The following is a 21,477-nucleotide window of genomic DNA, read 5'->3' on the forward strand; positions in this document are numbered from 1 at the left end:
CATGACTTCTTTTCTCAATGGGCCACCGGGCATTTTTCCTTATGACCACCTCCAGCGCTCAGGGGAGCAGTGGGAATATCCCTGGCCAGTTTGGGACGGAGGCAGGAGGAGGAAACGCTGTGTTTCTCCGTCCTGACCTACTCCTTGCCATGGGCTGTACTGTTAGGAGGGCTCTCCTGGATGTCTGAGAATGGGAAACTCGGTGCACTGGTGGGATCCAGCGTACCGATGCTTGGGCCAGCGCTTTGCTTTGCTGAGGATGTGTGAGAGAGGGATGAAGGGGGGTGCGGAGCGAGCGAAATAGCCATGTAGCCCACTTTTAAAAGACAGGAAGATTAAAACGCTTGGATTAAAGGTGTTTCTACTCGGTCAGGTGAATGCAGGGGTTAAAAAAGCCAAAAAAAGGGGTCAGGAATGGGATTGTATAAGGGAATGCTATCGGCTTAGGGGTAAGGGGAGGAAAAACTCCTCTAAAAGTATTGTGGGTTCTGGCGTGTCAGGATAGTCCTGGCAGTTGCCGGCCCCGAGAGCTGGTGCAAATGCAGCCATGGAGTTTTCCTCTGCTGGAAAGGACCCGGAGCAGAACCAGTCCTGCTGCTCGGCCAGCTCCTTCGGGGGATGCTCCCTGTCCCATCCCGTCCCCCTGGATCTCGGGGCAACCAGTGCTGTACCTGCCGGGCTCAAACACGTGGGGAAACAAAATGAATCTGGCAGCATCCGCTTAAAATGTGTGTGTTTGGCTCTTTCTGGTATCCTCTCAGTTCATTTTTATATATACATATATTTTTTTTGTTCCTGTTGGGGTTAAGGCCCCTTTCCCTCTTTTCTTTCTCCTTCTCTCTTAATTGCCTGTTAAATAATTTAAACATTTAGGACTAAAGGGCTCCAATTATCCATTAATTTACATTAGTAATTTATATATCAGGCTGAATGGACATACTGTTAGCGTAATGGGTCCCCGTGGACGGGCAGAAGCCCTGCTGCAGAGCTTTTTCCTGGAAGCACAGCCATTTCTTTACACCTCCCAGCCTTTACTTCAAGCGGCGGAGCCCGGCTTACAGGTGGCAAACGCAGCGCCGGCTCCTTGGGAGAGGGTTGCTTGGGGTTTGATGCAGCATTTTTTTTCTTTTTTTTTTTTTTTTTTTTAAATTTTTTTTTTCGAGTTTGAGCTGTGCTCGCAAGAGCCTGGCGCTGCCCGGTGCGATTCCTGCGCTCTACGGAGCCCACCCCTTTGGACCTTGGCTGCAAGCACCGCTGTCCTTAGCAGGTTCTAGCTTATACTTAGCGCTAGATTTGAGACTAAACCCTGGCTTTAAATTCAACCAGAAGAGCTGCATCCCTGCATGGGTCTGCATTTTATGATTTGCTGCTTACTGGCACCGAGGCATCCTGGTTGGGGGCTCCTGTAGGAGCCAAGTGGGCGAACCGGAGGAGCCCAGTGTGCTTCCAGGGAAACTCATCTATCCAGGAGCGGGGAGAGACCTGTGGGAAGGTGCGGGAGGATCCTCAACCCTGTCTGCCTCCTGCTTGGCGAGCTCAGGCCTTGCAAGCCCCAGCTTAAGCCTCGCCTATCGACGAGCCTCCTGGCCGGGGTTGAACACGTCGCCTGGCGGTGGGCATGTCCTGTAGTGACGACAGGGATAATTTGGGAGGTGCGGCGGGGGCTTTCCAAGGTTAAGCCCCTCGGCTGCAGCTGTGGGTGCTGCAGGGATGCTGGGAAGCAGATCCAGGCTGGTGGGTGGCTGGCGCTTAGCCTTAAAGGCTGGTGTCCCCTGCATGGTGTCAGCCAGCTCTGCCCTCCTATCACCCTGCCTCAGGACAAGCACAGGGCAAAATCTATTTTCTACATTCAGAAATACCATTTTTGGGTTTTTTTGGGTGCTAGTACACAGTTGGTTTGAACTCCACACGCTCGCTGCCAGCCCTGGGCTAGCTGGCAGCCACTGTGGCTAACTCGGTGCCGTGGCATTGCTGGCAGCTTGCAGGGCTTATCAGGGCATCATCAGGATCCGTCCCCGCTGCGGCGTGGGTGTCGAGCAGCATCGAGACTCCCTGTTCCAGGGCAGGAGGGAGGCCATCTACTGATTGGGCTCCAGGGAGAAGCAAATTGGAGCCAAGCTCCACCGCTGCGGCACGCCAGGGATGCGGGAGCGTGCCCCGCTTTGGGGGGGGGGAGCTGGCCCATGGCCCTGGGTGCGGGGCTCTGCACCAGCCCTGCCTGCCCTCCTGGAGCAGGGGTCACTTAATGACTCTGATTACCCGCAGCATGGCTGTATTTAAAGCAATTAGCGCAAATCACTTATGGAAATGCAGCCGCTGGGGGACGGAGAGGAGAAGAGGACGAGGCTGGGGGGCACAGTGCTTTTTTTTTTCCTCCTTTTTCTGTCTGCCGTGCGCTTGATGCTCAGTACGCGTGATCCTTTGCCCTCGCTCCCCGGAGACCTTTCTGGATCGCCTCTGGTCCCAGTCTCTTGCTGCACACCCCTTGGAGGTGCCTCCCAGCCCTGCAAGAGCCGTTTTTGCCGCCAGCCCGGCGAAGGCTATGCCTTGGGTGGCCGGCATCCATCCTAGCCATGCTCCAGCTTTGCGGCTGGAGATGCTCAGCGCCTTTGCCTCTGGATTCAGCGTCCTCAAAGTTCATTTAATTTGGTAGTGTTGCGCCTTGCTGGCAAGCGTCCGGATTTCGTAGGGCGACCTTCATCCATCCCTCGGGGTCCTGGAGCACCGAGGGAGAAGGGAGGGAGGGGAAGGTGTGGGAGGGAGCGGGGCTTGCGTGGGGGTGTATCGCTACGTGTAGGTCCCTACCGGGTCACAGCACCGCCGGGGAGGCTGCCCTGTGGGGTACCACCCCTGTGGGGTGGCATGGACCCCCAAAACCGGGGGCATTTCCAGCCTTGGCACCTCCGGCGCCGAGTGGTACCTGCACTGGGAAGGGGAAGATGCTCGTGGGGAGGCTGGCCCGCCTCGGAGTCGGGGTTTGGTCCGTGGGGCAGAGTGGAGGACAAAGGGAGGAAAGAGAAACTCAGCGCTGTGGGAAGGCAGGCTGTGTCCAGAGAAGAAAAGGTGGAAATTCCTGGCGGTGAGAAAGGAAGAAACCGGCTGTGGCAGCTCGGGGTCCCATGGTATTTACATGCCAGGGAGCACGGGAGGGCAGGAGGGTGCCCAACAACGTTAGGAAGCTCCTGAAGGCTTCCCACCTTGCCGTCGATGGGAATGGGAGCGGGAGGGAAGAGGCTTTGTGTTTTTAGGGGTTTCCTTCCGCTGGAGCATGGGGTGTTTCCCCCCCGCGGCGCGGGCAGGGAGCAGTGAGGCCAGGTGAAGGCAGGCACCGAAAATCAGCACCCCCTAGAAAAAAAAAAACCAAACCAAGAAACCCTTCCCAGCTTTAATCAGATCTCATTCTTTTTTTGCTCTCTGTAAAAAGCAGGCACGAAGTGCTAGGAGCCCAGCTGGCTTCAGGGGTTTAGAGGGGAAGGAATAAAACTAATCAAGGTAATTGCTAAAATCCTTCTGCAACCGGATGGAGACCAGGCTGCGATGGGAAAGCCAAGCTCTGGTCTCGGGTACCTGCTCTCCCACCCGCTCCTGGCTGCTGGGATTAAAGCATCACGGAGGCAAGGGGATGGGGAAGCCTCGTCCCCTAAGCCAGTCTTGCTGATTGATTGGGATTTTTTAGTCTTTAATAGGGATATTGCTGAAAGAGGGGGGAGAGAAAAGTCTTAATATTTTATACTTGGCGTTGGAAGGGATGATTTGGGGTTTTTTCCTTAAATCTTTTTCTATCCCTGTTCTCTCCCTCTTTTTTTTCCTTCCGTTTGTCCCTCACTGTCGCAGTAAAATGAGGAGGGAAGAAAAGGGCAGAGAAAGGACGATGAAAAGCAGAATATTTCCAGCCTCCATTTGTGGTGGGTTTTGGTTTGGTTTTGTTGTGGTTTTTTTTTTATCATAGCAACAAATCTGAAAGATTAAGGGCAACTTTAAAGGCTGTTTAATAAAGGGGCCTTAATCAGCTGCTCTTGTGATGTTCCTCCCCCGGCTGAATTAATGGGGGAATTTGGGGCATCGAACGGACCTTGTCTTTTCTTGGGTTTGTTATGATTAAAAAAAAATAATGCAGTGATGAAAATGATTTTAAGAAGGACGCAGCTTTGCGCACCGCGAGCACCTTGCTGCGTTGCATTTGGACGCCCCGGTGGGGTGGGAGGTAACCCCGGCCGGTGGGTTTGGCGGTGGGCGCCCCGGCTGGGGGTGCCGGGGGTGCTGGGGAGCGGGTGCTGCTCCCAGCCCACGCCTGCCGCCGAGCGAGCTGCGGGAGAAGAGTGGGAAAAGCGTGGGGGAAAGTAGGGCAGCGTCTGGCGAGGGGCCTGCGGAGAGGCTGGCTGGGGGCGGCGGGGAGCATCCTTCCAGCCTGCTTTGGCTTCCCGGGGCTTGCGCGAGCTGCCGGGGAGGAGGGGGTGGGTTGAGAGAAAGACAAAAACGATAGGGGGGGGTGTGTGGAATGAAAGCTTTCTCCTTTTCTACTGCTTTTTCCCCTTCTTTGCAACCAGCCTTGAACTTTTGGCTTCACCTCCTTGGGCTCACGCCATCCCTCGCTTCCCCACATCGGCTTCCTTGGGGTGGGACGTGCATCGCCCTCCTTCCCTGGATTTGGGGAGAATCCAGAACCATCAAACTTTGCGAGCTGCTTTTAGAGGGCACGGCCACGTTGTCCCCCCTTGATATTTGGTGTCTGGATGCTCAGAGGGTGAAACCCCCTCCCCTCCAGCTCATGGCCACTGTCATCCAGGGAGGGATGCTCGGAGCTGGGATGCCCGCTGGGCAGCAGAGCATCCTCCTCTTCCCGAGGAGCACCGAGCGGTTCCCAGTCCTGCTTGCCCCCGGTTTAAAGTTGCTTTTCGTGCCTGAAGCCAAGGCGGTCGCCTCCAGTTTTGCACGTTGAGAGGGGAAAAAAAACAAAAACCCAACCAAACCCAACCAAAAAACCATTGCAAAAGAGCCGCCTGGAAATTGTACTCTCAAGGGGAGTGCTGGGGAATTTACATTTTTAAATATGTATGTAATTTGGGCGAAGGGGAAATGGCTTGCTGTCTGTGAAAGCGTCAACTTTCTTTCTCACGGAGTTAGCATTTTAAAGCTGCATTGCTCATGCGAACAGGAGCCCCTTCTTATTTTTCCAGGGAGAGATTGCATCTTGCCCTTGATTTACTGCCGTTTGAATGATAATTAATAATTCCTTGGACTTTCTGGCGTTAACCGGGGCAACAAGTCCCTGTTTGGTCCCTGTTTTCTTTTCCCTTCTCTCTTTTTCTTGTCGGAATTATTATTCTTTTCACAACAGAAACACAGTACACGCCGCACATGTGAATAAACAGCATCTTACCGCATGACCCGCTGCTGGCTTTTTTTTTTTTCTTTTATGAGCCAAAGCAAATATATAAAAGTCCGTATAATGATGATATCCATTAAAAATAACGCTGTAGCTCGGTAAACAGAGCTGACGATACAAGAGTCCCGCGACAACGGCATTAAAATAGCACAAAGAAAAGGGTCCGTGCCCATAACAAGAACCAGCGCTAGATGAAATTTGGAGATAGTTTTCAAGCGTAACCGCTTCCCCGAAGGAAATGTCTGAGATGGCACAAAAGCAGCGAGCACAATAGAGTGTAACGGGGATTTGCTACGTAATTCCACCTCTTTTTCCCCTTCTTTCTTTCTTTCTTTCTTTCTTTTTAATTCCTTCTCCCTTCCGTGGGTATTCACAGGGATTCGCGAGGCTCACAGCTCTGCTCTGTTAAAACCAGAAAGAAGGAACGATTTACTCCAAGCTGCCCGCGCCGTGTGGTAAATTTATATCCTGAAAAATGAAGAGGTTCGTGCCATAAGGGATCTCAGATGTTTACACTTCTCAGGAGGCATCGCCTTTGATTATCATAATCATAAAGATAAACAAAAGAGTAGCGGCTCCATAAATACCCCAGCATAATGCATAATCAGCAAGATAAATCTCTCTCCTCCGAAATCCCAGCCCGGGAAGTTGCTGGCAGAGCCTGGGTGTCTCTTGCTGTGGGGTGGTCGGGGTTTGGCTGGGACCCTCTCAGCCCCCCGGGGATGTGGGGATGTTCTCGTGGGATGCACAGGGATGCTCTCGTGGGATGCACAGGGATGCTCTGGCATGGTGTGAGGGCACCCTGCTTTTAGTTTTGCTCTTGGGCTGCTTGGCAAAAGCCTGACCTGGGGATTTAGCTAAAGAGATGATTTATTTTCTTTTGGTCAGGTGAAGTGGTTTGTGATCGATAAGGCTGTTGCGTGGAAAACACCCTTGGTGCTGCCCCGGCTCCTTCTTCCCACACTTTTCTCAGCACAGACTTTGCTTTCTGGGCTTTCCCCCCCCCCCCACTCCCTGTCCCCCCCCGGTTTAATAAAGGGAGCGAGGGAGGCCAGCTACAGGCTTTTCATTTGGCTGGGAGAGGAATCTGCTTATTTTTTTTCCAAGGGTGTAATTAGGGCTGGCTGGGCGCACCCCCTCATTACCCGTGCTGGGGAGGAATGCTCTCTAATTATAACATTTGCCTGCCGCCGGGCAGGGGGTTGTCTGCTAACCTGTCTGGGATGCTGCCATGAAACGCCGTCCTGGTGTCTGTCCGTCTCTGGTGTCCCTTGTCCCGGCTGGGTGGGCTCCAGGAGGAGCTGGAGGTGACGGGATGGAGGGAGCGGGGCTTGCTCATGGCTGGATTTACCCCAGGGGATGATGCCAAGTTTGGCAGGATGGGATGCGAAGGGACCGTAAAACTCCCAGGAAAGGGCAATCGAGGGAGAAAAATGAGCTGGTTTGGGAAAAAGATGAGGTGGTTCTTTCCAAATTCGGTTTTATTAAGAAAAGGTCGGTGAGAGTAGAGAGGCTCTGTGGTGTTGCACAGAGGGGGACCAAGGGGGTTTGCAGCTGGCGGTGCCACAGGGACAGCATGTCGGTCTGTCTGTGCTGTCCCTGAGTCCTGCTCCATATCGGGGGGGTCCCCCCAAACTCAGCCCATGCGGCCAGGCTTGCAAGGTGTTTTCCCGGCTGGTGGGAGCAGAAGGGTTGGGCTCTGCTTTTTGGGGGTGTCAGAGAGTCAGACCCTATAAATGCACGACCCCCAGGTAGAGCAGCCCCCTCTGCTGAGCCCACACACCGCTGGTAGGGAGGGTTGAGCACGGCGGCGTGCTGAGGGCTGTGGGTTTTGTGGTCCCACCTTTCCTTGGGGGAGGCGTCAGACGCCACGGGGATGGGCACCCCATGGGCGCATCAGCGGCTGGACGTTCCCGGGGGCTTTTTGATCTGGAAACCCAACCTTGCACCAGGCTGGAGATGAGGTGCTGGATACTGGTGTTTCTCCTTTCCCTGTGCTCCCCAGCTGTACCCCGTGCTCGGTTTTTGGCCTCCTGAGGCTGGGTCTTGAGGGCAGCTCATGTCCCTCTCATCCTCGTCCTCCTGGTCCTCAGGCAGAGGGAGATGCTAACGAGCGCTGTGCTGAGTTAACGAGGCGGGGGGGGGGGATCAGTCAGCGTGGGGCGGTGCACGAAATTGCATGGGCTCTGTGCGAGGAGGCAGCAGGGAGGGAGCTGGGGAGGAGGCTTCACCCAGGGCAAGCGGCTTCAGATCTTCCAAACCCATCCTCAGCAATGCTCTTTATTTTGGGGCATCGGATGCGTCCCCGGAGAAGGGGGTTTGGGCTGTGGCTTTGCATGGCACTGCGCTGCCTCGTGGTGGCTTTGCCTTTGAAGATGCCATGAGCTGCTGGCACCAACTTGGTGATGGGGCTTCGTGTTGGGAGAGCGCAGTGGCGTGTGGGAGGCTGAATTTGTGGGATGGGGAGGAGGAGGGGATGCTCAGGGAGGAGAGGATGCTCAAGGGCGCTTTTAGGAGGGAGAGCTTGGCTATGTTTTCCTGCTGGACCCAAAATTACCCCAGGAGGGCACTCTGCAATGGGAAGCCCTTGGGAACAGGGCAGCCCCAGATCAGTGATGCTGAATCCCCCTGAGCCTCTGGGATGGGCTGAAATGTGGTGGGATGAGGTCTGCATCCCAAGCGATGACGCTCTCGTGGGCGGCGATGCCTCCGCACCCCTCTGGGGCTTGCAGCGGGGATGTCCTTGGTCCAGCAGGCATCCTGGCCTGGGAGTGAGCCGTGCCGTGGCTCTGGCACCACAATTTGCTGGAGCTTAAATGGCAACGGCACTAATCCCTAAATGAGTCTGTTCATATGTTTTCCTTGGAGATTTGAGATGGGGGGAGAACCCCACACCAGCCTTTCAGACACCTCCTCAGGCCACGGCCGGAGCATCCCCACCGGCCCAGCCTCCGGAGCCGGGGGGTTGGGAAGGCAGGCGGCTCTCCTCCTCCGGCGCTGGAGATAAGCTGTCATTTTTTTTTTCTTTTTCCATTTCTACGGGAGGATTTCGGGAACGGGTTTAACTGTTGCCTCTCAGGCCTTCGCACGAAATAGCGCTCGCCCCAAGAGGGGTGTGAATGAGGGGGAGGTGGAGGCAGAAGGGGTTAAGCCCCCACCGCCGCTGAGATTTAGCCAGAGAAACCCAGCCTGCGGAGAAACCCAGGCATCCTGGTTTAATCCTTCCATCACATTCCTGCCTGCCCGGTGCTGCGGGGAGGGATGCGTGGCCATGGGTGATGGGCACCAGGCTTCGCTGCCGCTAATGCTCCTGTAATCTTCCAAATATTTGGAGGGATAACAATTGCAGGAGAGAGGATTTTAACGCTTTCCTGTGGAGGTTTGCTCAGCCGTTGCTGCAAGGGGAATTGCTTTCTGGGCTCATCATCCCTCGTGCCACGTGTTTGGGGTGATGGGCGGGGGGGTGATGCTCGACCCCGGCTCCGGCGCTGCTCCCTGTGCAGGCTGGTGGTGTTGGTTGGTTGGGGTCATCGATCTTCAACCAAGTTGTGAGCGCTGGCTGCAAACATCTGCAGGTCACCCCCCGGGGAACAGATGCTGCGGATAATCCAGCTCAGCCCCATCAGATTAAAATCTGCGATGAGGGACGGGGGAAGAGGAAAGAAGTCGGCGGTGCCTGTTCCCCTCCTCCCTCTTCTTGCTGCTCCGACCGCACTCATCCTTGGGACTTCAGGGTTTGGTCCCATGGGTCGAGCCCGGAGCTACCCCCTCTCCTCCCCAAAATACTGAAGTTTGTGCTCCAGCCCATCCCACAGCACGTCGCACCGCAGCGCCCGATCGCGTGCCCCGAGTAGTGTGAGACCGTGGGCTGGAGACAGGCTGGGACTTCTGAAAAAAAAAAAACAAAAAAAAAAACCCAAACAAATCCCAAAAGGGAGCTGGGAAGCAGGCACCCACCTCCAGCAGGAAGGAGGGAAGCCGGCAGATGGGAACCCCCCGTAGACGTCTGCCAGGGAGATGATGATTACAGTCAGCGTAGCGCACTCTCAAATATTTATTAGTTTGTCACTGCTGGGAGTTTTATTGCTCGCCTGATTGCGGTACTGGAAACCCCGGCTGCGCAGGGCTCCTTCCCTGGCTTCGCATGCAAAAGTGTCTCGCTTGCCCGTGCTGCTCCTGCCGTCAAGAGGCCAGATCGGCGCCCGGGCTGGGATCAGAGCAGCGCTGGGCAAGGCAGAAAGTGCCCTCTGTGCACGCGTGGTTAAAGCATCTGGTCCCCAGGGTGATGCTTACGGCCTTGCAAGCACCCGGGCGAACCCTCCTGCTGACAAGGTCTTCACCGGTATGAAAACCTCCAGAGTGTCCCAGTGCATCCCCCCAACCTGAGTGTGGCTGCCCAGCCGGGGGTAACGCAACCGTAACACAATAATGTTATGCCAGACCATTGCAGGGGAAGGTTGTCCTAGCAGGGGATACCCTCTCCCCACTTTATGAGGCCATTTATTGGTGTCCTTATTACGCTGGAGCAGACCAAAACCTTTCCCCAACCTCTCCATCCTCTGTGGGAAGGAACGCATGGAGGTGCTGGTGTTGCACCCCTGGGAAGATGCTTTTTTTTTTCTTTTTCTTTGGAATATTGCAGTCACTGCTGGAGGGTTGGGGCAGCTGGGAGCAGCAGCTGATGGCTTATGATAAATGTGCCCAGCATGGTTCTCCTCCCTTTTCTCATCCAAAAGTCCCTGTTGTTCCTCTGCCTTAATTCTTTCCCAGTGCATTTAAATACCAGCGGCCGTATCGTGCTGGAGCCAAATACCCTGCCCAGCTGCAAATGCTTTTCTCCGGCCACGTAGGGCTGGTTTCTGGATGGAGCCATTGGCCACCCCCTTGCTTTGCTCCCATCCATGAGCAGGCAGGAGCCGGGGGGAGCTGAGGGGTTGGGGCTTTGCGGCACGGCCCCGGTTACGAGTCTGCCACGAAAAACCCATCATCTTATCCCCCGTCTCCTCTTCGAGCTGCTTTTTTGGTCCGAGATGTCCCTTGGTCCGAAATAAAAGAGAGCTCAGCTGTTGTGAGTTTGCAGGATTTAAACTTTCCCAGCAGCCAGGATGCTCCTAGCTTTAAAGGTTCGGGTTTTGGGGGTTCAAATGTTAAACCGAGCGGGTTTTTATAGCCACCGAAAGCAGATGATGGAGCTGGCCCGGGGCTGGGACAACCGCCCTGTTCCACCACCCTCATCCCCAAACTCACTGTGCCCCCTTGGAGAAGACACCTGAAGCATTGAGCTCGACCTCCCCCCCCCCTCCCCCCAGCACGGATTTGGGCAGACCCCCTCTCAGGGCGGGGGGCTGGATGGCCCCCATTGATGGGGGGACCGGTGGGTTTTTGGTACTGCAGGTGGAGTTTCAGCCCTCAACCCCATGCTGGGGGACCGAGGTGGTCCCCACGGCAGCCCAGAGCATGCAGGTGATGATGGGCGAGTCACAAATCTGTGATTTTCATCCCTGTTGGGCCGTGACTCACCCCCCCAACCCCAGCTCCCAGAGCCTCTCGGGTGACCTGAAGTCTCGTTTAGCGTCGCCAAAGTGGCAGTGGGGTGGTCGAAGATGTGTGGTGGGTGCTGGCTGCTGGAGGAGGCCCTCTCCTTGCCCGTGGCTTTGGGTCAGGGGATGCGTGCGCTTCAGGGTGTCACCTGGCAAGCCCCAAAGGGGAAGGTCCTTCCAAAAACCACCTTCTTTGGGGGTGTCGGATCCTCTTGGGTCACCCTTATGGTGCTGGGTGGGCTGCAGGACCCCTCGCCTGCATTCTGGGGGGGGTTACACCTGGCTCAGAGAGGAAATAAAAAAACAGGGAGAAAGAAAAAAAGCAGAGGAAAAACTTAACAGGGAGCTTCATAACTGTGTTTCAGGCAGGGCCAATATATCTCAGGTTTGTTATCATCTCTGCCGCTGCCCTCGGTGCCGCCTGGGAGAGGCTGACGCTGGCCCGGGGCAGGGCTGGCGGCGGAGGGGAGCTCCAAATGGGCTTCAAGGGTTTACATCCTTTAGAGCAAACCTGCTGGCCCTTGGAGCTGTCAGACAAAGCTGGGGAGCCCCCCCTGCCCATGCTCTGGGACGGGTGGCGAGCCAACCCCCCCACCTCGGTGGGCATCGCCCGTTCCCGGCAGCCGAGCCCGGGTCTGACCGCACGCCGCAGGGATGCGGAGGGTGCTGCTTCAGCGAGGTTTTCACACGAGCCCGCGACTGAAGTTTTGTTGGCTGCCTCCCTTGCCAGCTGAATTCTCTCCTGCCAGCCCCCTTTGCCAGGGAATTTAGGTTTGCAGCGTCAAAAGCGGTTTTTAAAAACAACAAAAAAAAAAAAAACCAAAAAAAAAAGCCAACAACCAACAAAGCAACAACTCAGTAGATGCAAAATTGGAATAGTGAATTTAAAAAGGGGAAAAAAAAAAAAAAAAAAGAGGGGCGCTGGGAAAATTGCAGGTCTGCAAATGAGATGGGGGAGGAAATGGCCGGCGGTGGAGAGGTGGGGAAGAACCAGGCGGAGAGAGAGAAATTAGCCTGGAGTTTAATTCATTGTTTCCAAAAGAGCAGTTAATGGATTATGACAAATGTCCTACCGCTCTCCCTTAGTGCTGTGTTAAATGGAAATGGAAAGTCAATTTTCCTAAATGGATTTTAAACGACTGACCTCGTGTGTTTGGTTTGGTTTTTATTTTTTTCCCCCTCGCTGATTTTTGCTCGGGAGGCAGCTTGGTCATCTTGTTTGCTTGACACATCTGATTTTTTTTTTTCTTCTTCTTCTTCTTCTCCTTGCATCTCGGGGTCCTCTGATCCTCTCCGTGTGCCGCGCTGCTCCTTGCCAAGGGTGACGAAGGGAGTGGGCTCCTTGCTTCCTTGCCAGCTCCGGAGATGCTATCACGGGGCTGGGGATATTTACTGTTTTCCTGCACGCTGCAGTGCCTGGAGTTGAGAATCACAGCTCTCGCTGGGGGAAGAGAGGAGGAGGAAAAGCTCATAACTCTTTTAGGTGTTAAAAAAAAAAACCAAACCCACAAACCAAAGCCTCGTGATGTGACCTGACTGCTAGCGAGATGCCCAGAAACCGCAGGTTACGCAGTAGCATCCCAGTCCGTGTATGTGTTTTATCCATCCAGCAATGTTTGGGGTTGATCTTGATGGGCAAAATGGTTGGAAGCAGGTTTCCTCTGTTGGATGCTGCAGATGCTCCTCAGCGTCAGTCGCAGCATCTTCTCAAGCCGGTGCTGGGCATGAGCCACCATGAGGCTCCTGATGCTCCCAGGCTGTGGGGATTATGTCCCTTTGCAAGACTTTTCTTACCCTGGCCTGGGCAGATGTCCCCTCTTCTTCTGGTTATTTTGGCAATGAACTTGGGGTTTGTGTGTGCTTTGTGCTGTGGTCAGCGTTCCCGGCACAAACCCTGCCGGCGTTTTGCTGGGATCACGCCTGTGCGTTCCTCAGGGCTGTGGGATGGGGGACTTGGGATGGGGGACACCAGCCCCCTGGCGTCCTCAGCACCGTCCCTGGACCTGGGCTTGTTTTGCTTTTTTCCTGGTGATTCCCAGTGAGATCACCCAGGCTTTGGGGTCGGCCAGGGCTCAGGGTGTGGCTGGGCGGGCTGGTACCTGGGCAGAACCAGGATGCACCCCGCAGCAGCAGCTCTCCAGCTAGCAGAGATTTGCTTTGTTTGGGGTTTTTTTGGAGCCTCCAGCCCTCTTGTTTTCTGAGCATCCTCAGCAGGGGCTGCTGGGGACACCACCGCCCCGGGGGGCAGTCCTGGGAAGGAGAGGGAGGGATGAAGTGGCGCGGGCAGGAGCTATGTCCCCGCTGGGACGGGACTAATGGCACCTCCTGGTCCTCTCGCTCCTCTGGCAGGGCTGGAGTACAGCGACGTGCTGCCCGACTCCTTCCCCTCGGCCCCGGCGGAGACCCTCCCTCACTTTCTGCTGGAGCCGCAGGACGCCTATATCGTGAAGAACAAGCCGGTGGAGCTCGTCTGCCGCGCCACACCCGCCACCCAGATCTACTTCAAGTGCAACGGGGAGTGGGTCAACCAGAACGACCACGTCACCAAGGAGAGCCTGGACGAGGTCACTGGTGAGCAAACCCACCTCTGCCTGCCCTTCCCCTCTCTCCTTCCCAGGCACTTCTGCCCTTTTCTGTCTTGCACATCCACGCTGGAGATGATTCTCCTCCAGGTAGACCAGCAGGTCCCTCCCATTCATCTTCATCATTCCCAGGTGACCGCAATCTCGTTGAGGTCGCTTTTGTACGGTTTCCACCTCCTCGGTCCATGCACAGCTTGTCCCTCTTCCCATCTCATCAGTGAATTTTGGTAGAGGAGCTGCCCCTTTCCAGCCCACTGATGAAGGCACGGTGATGGTACGGGTCACCACGCCCCACAGAAGCTTGGGGAGATCAGCCTATGTGCTTGCACACTCACCCTTTTGTGGGATTTGGGGCTGTTAAATGGGATTTGAAAGGCAGCGCCTTTAAAACTGATGTAGAAAAAAAAGGCAATGCCTTCCCAGAAAACGCCTCATCCACAGGTAGGAGTCAGTGGCGCGAGGGGTGGCAAAGGCCGGCACCTTACTCAGGTTCGCAAAGGAACTGGGTATTTAATGGGCAATGAGAACATTTGCAGGTAGGACTTGAACTGCTTTTTAATGGTAGATGAGCTCCCCCCTGCCTCAGAGGACAAGTCAGCCTCCGGCTGCCAGAAATGGGGGGCAAGGAGGTGGTTTAGGCATCTTGGGGGGTGTCTTGTTCCATGGGAATGGGCTCCGTAGAGCCACTCGCCCCGTGCTTTGAAACGTCCCGGCGTGAGAACAAGGCGCGGGGGGCTGATATATCAGGTAGATTTGCTAACACTGGGATGCTTTAGCTCAGCTCCCGTCTTTTCTGCACCAATTTCAGTACCTGAGGCCTGATCAGGAGGGGAGGAAAACAATCCCGTTTCCCATGTAAGATCTGTTCTCTGCAGAGCCCCTGAGCCTGCGGTATCCCTCACCTACGGAGGGCTTTAAGCCAGGGCAACCTTTTGAACGGCTGCAGCGTTGGACCCAGAGGCAAGCTCAGTTTAGAGGAGAGACTTTGTCAGCCTGGAGGAGCACAAGTACTTTTACAGAATCTTCTCCTGTCCTGATTTTTTCCCCAGCCTTGCCCTTCCCCAGCATCTCCTCGGCATCGTCCAGCGCTAGCCGTGAGCTGGTCCTTGCTTGGATGCCTCTCTGAACCTGTGCTGCAAAGGGAAGATCATCTCTTTTCCCCTCAGCCTTCTGAGCCTTTCCTCCTAAAGCCGCTTCATCTGTTCCTGGGGTGTTTTTCTTCCAGAGGCTCTCTCTGTGAAGGATGGTTGAAAACGCACGGCAAGGCTGTCCCCCTGCTTCGCCGTTCCTCTCCCTCCTTCGAGGTGCATCTCCACCTCCCAGCTCTCGTGGAGGCCAGATATGAAACCCCCACCGCTCTACGGCAAAGCCAGTGCTGATTAGTGACTGAGCAGCCTTTGCTTATGATTATAAATTATATTTATTTATAAAGTGTGGTCACGCTGGGTCGAGCCAAAGGTTCCTGTGTCCTGCATGTGGCAGTGGTGGGTGCCTAAGGGAAGAGCATTGAAGCGGGACAAGGCCGGGGCGATGGACCCCGCTCTGCTCCCTCCCACCTTCCTGCAGTCCGGGATTAGGGACTCCCTGGTCCGGCAGTGATACCTTCGCAGTGTGGTCCAGCCCTGGATGGATTCTCCTGCTGTTCATGTGTCTGAACACTGTTAGGACTCATTTCTCCTCCGGGTTGCCCCAGCGTGCCGTAGCAGGGAATTCCATGGCTTAGCCATGTGCAGTGTGAAAAAACCACTGTATTTCTGGCCGCACCTCCTGCTTGAGTACTCCTGACCAAATAACCTGCCTCACGCAAGTCCTGAGCAAAACAGGCTGGAGAAAACATAGCAGAAAGGCGTACCCTGTTTTAGGGGAGGACTCATTTGCTTTGGGCCAGCATCTCCCTTTCAGATCTCCGTCTGCAGATGCAGAACATGTGCCAGCAATTTGGGGAGCAACGGCGCACGCCGCCTTCACCCAGGCTGCAAAGATGCTATTGCTGCTACCAGCGAGCAAAGTGCTAATACCTTCGGTACGGAGGTGATGCCGTGCATGTAAAACTCTGCTGGCGTGGGTATATCTGCCCGGCAGCTACCTGGAGAAAGGCAGCTGGAACCAAAATGGTTTGCTCTGCTAAAAAAATCGGCGTTTGCAGCGCCTGCCATTCATAGGGAAAGCTGCTGCAAAGGGCACGGGGGAGAGCTGGCCACGAAGCGACGGGTTAGGTGTTCATGGCTTTTTAAGTATCCTTGGTTAAAAGCTTGGAAGAAGGGACCTTTAAAAGGAAAAAAAAAAAAAAAAAGAAAAAAAAGACGACGTGTCTTGAATGAGCCGGGTTGGGTAATGCTCTGACTGCGTCTGATCCAAAGCATTTCATGCGGAAGAAAGCAAAAATAGGCCAAGTCAGAGAGGATAATTCAGCCGGACGAAAAGGGACGGTCGGTAAGAGCGGCTGTGTTTAGGTGCCTGTAAGCTCTTTAAACCGTCCCTCCTGTGAGCCATAAGCTCAGCCTAAGGTTTTGGGTAGGCTTTGCTTTCGGGGGTCACGGCGATAGCAGGACATTTGCAGGATGCTCCCCGCCTTTCCAGGGCTGCTCCACTCACCCCACCGGGGCTTTCCAGAGGGACGAGATGCTTTTGCACCATCTCAGTCCTTCAGAGAGCCCTGCTGTTTCCCAAAGTGCTTGGGCTAAATGCCTTTTCTTTTCTTTTTTTTTTTTTTTTTTTTTTTTTTTCCCCCCCCCCCCCCCAAAAGTGGAAAAATAAATAAATTGTATTTCCTTGGTGCGCGCTTGCCAGCTCTTCCGCAGGAAGGTGGCAGAGAGACGGTAATTGCTCCCCGCAGCACTGGGAGCCAGCTAACAAAATTACAGGCGGGGAGCACGCGGTGCTCTATCGCCATGAACTTCAGGCCTTTTTATAAATAGAAGCTGCAAAAAAAAACAAAAAAAAAAAGAAAGGGCAGGTATAGCTGAAAATAAGGAAAAGTAAGCCCCGAGTCCCTCCCACCCTTGGCGATGAGCACGGGGCGAGGGGGTGATGCTCAGCATCTTGCGGCCCAGGGGACCGTGTCCCACGTGTGCGGGGGCCCCCCCTGCCATCGAGTCCCTGCCATGGCCAGGGTGTCCTGGCAGACTTCATGGAGGTGTTGGGGGGCGGGGGTTGATGGAGCTGTGTAACCCTTTTTGGGGTCGTTGGGCATGAAATGGCATCACCGTTGGGTAATTTCCTTAAGATCTTTTATTTGTCTTGTTGTATTTAAACGGCGGCTGACAGAGGTGGTTTCTTCCCTGCAGCGAAGCCTCAGAGGCATCCTTCAAACCTGGTGGGTGGGAAGGGGTCTGGGCAGGGATGGGGACATCGGTGCTGGGCAGAGGGGCTTGCGGAAGAGGGTGATGCCTCTTGAAATGGTCAAGAGGTCCTGGTATTGCCTAGCTGGATGGGGAGGGGTTAAAAAAAAAAAAGCCTCCTCCACATGAGCTGACTTTGCCTTCAAATCACCCTCTGGAGGGAGCAGTCTCCCTGATTTGCAGAGGTGCCAAACCTGGATGCCTCTGAGATGCCTCCAACCCACTGCCTTTGGGCACCCAGCCACATGACTCGAGCTTTGGGCACCCAGCCACCCAACTGGAGCTTTGGGCACCCAGCCGCCCGACTGGAGCTGTGGGCACCCAGCTGCCCGACTGGAGCTGTGGGCACCCAGCTGCCCTCTTCCTGGCTGCTGCCTTAGTTTCCCTCCTCCCAGGTGCTCCTGCCGAGCTGATGCCATCCCTCTCCCCTTCCAGGGATGCTGGTGCGGGAGGTGCAGATCGAGGTCTCCCGGCAGCAGGTGGAGGAACTCTTCGGCTTAGAAGATTACTGGTGCCAGTGCGTGGCCTGGAGCTCCGCAGGCACCACGAAGAGCCGCAGGGCGTACGTCCGCATAGCCTGTAAGTGCCCGGCACACGTTGCTCAGGCGCGACCCCTCCAGCAAGACTTGGCGTGCACCCACCTGCACTGCCTCCGTTCTTGTTCCGTTTAAATGAACACTGCTCCCACTTTCTTCTCCACTTTGGGGGCCCGAAAAGGTTTCCAGGAGGGTACAACCCACCGGTTTAGCAATTGTTTGCAAAGCCTGAGGTGCGACCCTGGATCCCAGGCAGAAAAAGCGGTGGCGTCAGGGTGGGTGTGCGCTGCTTCTGGCAGCAACACCAGCTGGAATAGCGGCCAGGCCGTTCATTCCCAGCTTGCCGAGACACGGTGGGTGCAGCCGAGTGGGGTGGGCCATCTCCAAAAGTTGGCTCCCTGCTGAAAATGGTGCTTTTTGATCAGCTGGAGGTGACCTGTCCGTGCTGGATGGCCCTGGTCTTAACTCCCCCATCCCAGCTCTGCGTCTGAGCTGGCACTGCCTGGGCGAGAGGCCGTGGCACTAGCTGGGTTAAATCCCGCATTGCCCATCAGCGTGCTCAGCTCTTCCCGGTGCTTTATTATCGCTAATAACCCAACGGTTAGCACCTTGCATGCTTTGCCTGAATCAGCGACTCCGTGTCCCTGGAGTCCCTGCTGTCATATGTCACTTCTCTAAGCTGCTGTTTGTGGGTGTCAGCCTGATTAACTCGCCCTTAATCAGGCTGTTACCCGGCTGAATTTGCTCTCTTAGCAAATGAGATGGCAAAGCTATAGGAGAACGACCAGGCTTCCCTAGTCGTCAACAGATTTTGCTATTAGAGGGCTAATAATCCAGCATGTTATCCAAAACGGAGGGGGCTGGGGAATCGGCTACGCTGCTGAAGGATTTAGGCAGAATGGGGAAAATATTATGAGGCACAGGGCTGGCTACTGAGGGAGCCCTTCTGTCCGTCCCTGGCCAAGGGTTCGGTGTTTCTTGGAGCCGAGCAGATGAGGTGAAGCAAGGGTTCGGTGCCCTGCGCAAGCCGGAGCCGCAGCCGTGGGGGGCTGGGTGCGCAGAGGATTGCAGCACCATCTAGTGATGGTCCTGCTCCTTTCAAGGCGCTGGAGCGGGACCCTGCCATGTCCCCCATGTCCCTGGCAGCTCTGCTGGGCTTCTCCCCCTTCCCCAAAATGCTGGCAAGCCCCTTGCCGAGCCAGTCTGGCTTTTCAGCAGCGGCTGTTCCCCATTTTGGCACTGGCGTGCAATGTCTGGTTTTCCAGCAACCCCGGGGACGTGGCTCAGCCAGGACTAACGGGGACAGAACTGAGCAACAACCCCCTGTAGCCCTGAAATTTGGGGATTTGCTTTGGCACTGATGCGGGAGCCAAGCTGTTGTGCAAATCTTCTATTTTTTCCCCCTTCAGCAAAGAAGGATCCTGGTATAGAGAGCCCAGAGGGGGGAAGAAACGGAGGTTAAGCTGAGGTTTAACCCCAAAGGTAAAAGATGGGAGGGGGTATAAGCTTGCAAGTGCACGAAGGAGGAAAGGCATCGTCCTCGAGCACCACGTGCTATCCCAAATCCATCCCGGCTCCTTCCTCTCAGGACGTGTTTTGCTCCGGCTGTGTCACGCCAGAGCGATTTCCCTCCTCCTGGGCTCCTGGTGCTGGGGTGATGCTCTCTCCCCCCACCAAGGTTTTGTGGGTTGTGCTGTTTCCACAGCAGACTGGTAACCCCTGGGTTCTTCCCCCCCCCCCCCCCCCAGACCTGCGGAAGAACTTTGACCAGGAGCCGCTGGGCAAGGAGGTCCCGCTGGAGCACGAGGTCCTGCTGCAGTGCCGCCCACCCGAGGGGGTGCCGCAGGCGGAGGTGAGCAGCTTGGCAGCCCAAAGAAATGCCCGCTGGGGTGTCCTCTCCCGGCGGTCTGCAGCCACGGCCAGGGAGAGGTGAGGCACATCCTTGCAGATGGCTTGCGGCCGTGATGGATGGCCTCGCACCGAGACCGTCAGCTTTCATTATTCAGCAGAATTGTTTATTTTCGGCAGCGGATCTGTTATTCTGACATCTAATAACACACCTAACCTCAGCTCCTGCTCAACCCACCTCTCCCTGCTTCCTGATATGCCATTAACCCCTTAGAGGGAAGGTCTAACGAGGAGGCACCCAATGACTTGTCTGAAGGGGAGCAGTCACAGGCAAGAGCCAAGGGCTGGCAAAGTCAACAGATGGGCTTCCCTAGCACGGTAGCCCCCAGGAGCTGAGCACTGGTGGTAGCCACAATGTCCCATCCTTGGCCAAAACAGCAGTAATGTGCCCCAGTCAGGCCTGGTTTGGCCCAGCTTTCAAGGAGAAATAAATACAGTCAGAGGCAAGATTGCCCAGGTTGTGGTGCTGAGGACGTCGGTGGTCTCAGGGATGAAGGTGGCGAGGGCTTTGGGGCAGGTCAGAGGCTGGTCTCGGTGGTGGGGGGGGTGGGTTTGCTCTCTGTCAGGGCTGTGAATTCAGTCCCTCCAACCTGATGTTTGTCCTTGCTCATGCCTGCACCCGTGCTTGGTGCCGGTATCGACTCACACCCTTCCCAAACAGCCTCCTTAAGCAGTTGTGTCCTGGGTTAGTTTTGGGGCCCCTGGAGACCCTCATGGTGGGGAGCACGTGGGATGGGCGTTGCTACCAAAATCCATGACGTGCTTTTCCTGGCTGAGTGTTCAGTTCTCATTCAGCTCAATCACTGTCCTTACCCATCCCTTCCTTTGCATTGCCAGGTGGAGTGGCTGAGGAACGAGGATGTCATCGATCCCACCCAGGACACCAACTTCCTGATCACCATCGATCACAACCTCATCATCAAGCAGGCCCGTCTCTTGGACACTGCTAATTACACCTGCATGGCCAAGAACATCGTGGCCAAGCGCCGGAGCACCACGGCTGCCGTTATCGTCTACGGTACCAGCCCTTCCTCATGGGGAGGGGGCCTTTGCTGCCGGCCATGTCTCCAAGCCAAGGGGAAATACGGGCGCTTTCTGGGAGTGGTAGGAGTGAACCCCACCAGGGCATTGCCTTAAATTAGGGATAATCCCCAATGGCTGCCAAAGAGAAACCTCTGCCAGCTCGCACAGGCTATTTGGAGAGGCTGTTAGGTGTGGGTATTCACAAGCCTTCTCGGTGGGGTATGAAGGTGGGTGGAGGTCAGACCCCGCTGGATCGCTTTGACTCTCAAAGCAGCTGAAAAGCTGCATTTGGCCCAATTTTGCTATGAAACCAAAGATCTGCTGGGGCCAGATGCAAAAAATTTGCAAAGTGGAAAAAGGACCAAAGCAGGCTTGGGCACCTGGTGCATGGGGTGTGCAACATGGGAAGGACTCCCGTGTTGACCCTCGCAGTTCCAGGGTGTCATGGAAGATGTAAGGACAGAGGACCTGGTGAACTGGCTTAGCTCCAGTCCCTGCTGAAACGGGCTCTGTTGACGTGTTAACACTGTCCGTCTCCTCTTGCAGTGAACGGTGGCTGGTCCACCTGGTCCGAGTGGTCTCCTTGCAACAACCGCTGTGGCCGGGGCTGGCAGAAGCGCACCCGGACGTGCACCAACCCTGCGCCGCTGAACGGCGGCTCCTTCTGCGATGGGCAGCCTTTCCAGAAAATCACCTGCACCACCCTCTGCCCAGGTAAGGCGGGTTCAGAAGCCTTGCCCACACTACCTGTCCCCCAGGTTGTGCAGTCCAACTGGTGCTCCTGGTGCTCCCTGAGGAGACAGGGGCTCAGGAGACCAGTCCGAAGCATCTTTCAGTCTGCCAAGACCTGAAAGAGCTGGAGATGCCTGCAGAGAGACAACTTACCCTCCCCAGATAGCATCAGGGCTGGGTTTGCTGGGGTAGCGCTCCCTGAAGGTCTCTGGAAGCCATGGGGTGGGCACCTTTCTGCTGCCGGAGACATCCTGGCATGGGGGGAATGTTTGGAGGGGTGTACCGACGCGCCTGTCTTTGGTGGCCCACAGTGGACGGCGCGTGGACCGAGTGGAGCAAGTGGTCGGCGTGCAGCACGGAATGCACCCGCTGGCGCAGCCGCGAGTGTGCCGCCCCGGCCCCCCGCAACGGCGGCAAGGACTGCAGCGG

General features: G+C 55.6%; 1 protein-coding gene across 1 annotated transcript in view; it reads left to right on the forward strand.

Annotated features, from left to right (window-relative positions):
• The first annotated feature begins 6,617 nt into the window (after nucleotides 1–6,617).
• The window catches only part of UNC5B (unc-5 netrin receptor B), a 21,691-nt gene continuing 6,831 nt past the window's right edge, over nucleotides 6,618–21,477 (forward strand). The window contains exons 1-7 of the mRNA XM_035890379.1: nucleotides 6,618–6,693; nucleotides 13,276–13,497; nucleotides 17,285–17,428; nucleotides 19,134–19,237; nucleotides 20,131–20,311; nucleotides 20,863–21,030; nucleotides 21,360–21,473. Of these exons, the coding sequence (XP_035746272.1) occupies nucleotides 6,618–6,693; nucleotides 13,276–13,497; nucleotides 17,285–17,428; nucleotides 19,134–19,237; nucleotides 20,131–20,311; nucleotides 20,863–21,030; nucleotides 21,360–21,473 (1,009 nt within the window). The remainder of the gene's footprint in view (nucleotides 6,694–13,275; nucleotides 13,498–17,284; nucleotides 17,429–19,133; nucleotides 19,238–20,130; nucleotides 20,312–20,862; nucleotides 21,031–21,359; nucleotides 21,474–21,477) is intronic.

This window comes from Egretta garzetta, unplaced genomic scaffold (assembly GCF_000687185.1).
Source record: "Egretta garzetta isolate BGI_Z169 unplaced genomic scaffold, ASM68718v1 scaffold93, whole genome shotgun sequence".
Lineage (NCBI taxonomy): Eukaryota > Metazoa > Chordata > Aves > Pelecaniformes > Ardeidae > Egretta > Egretta garzetta.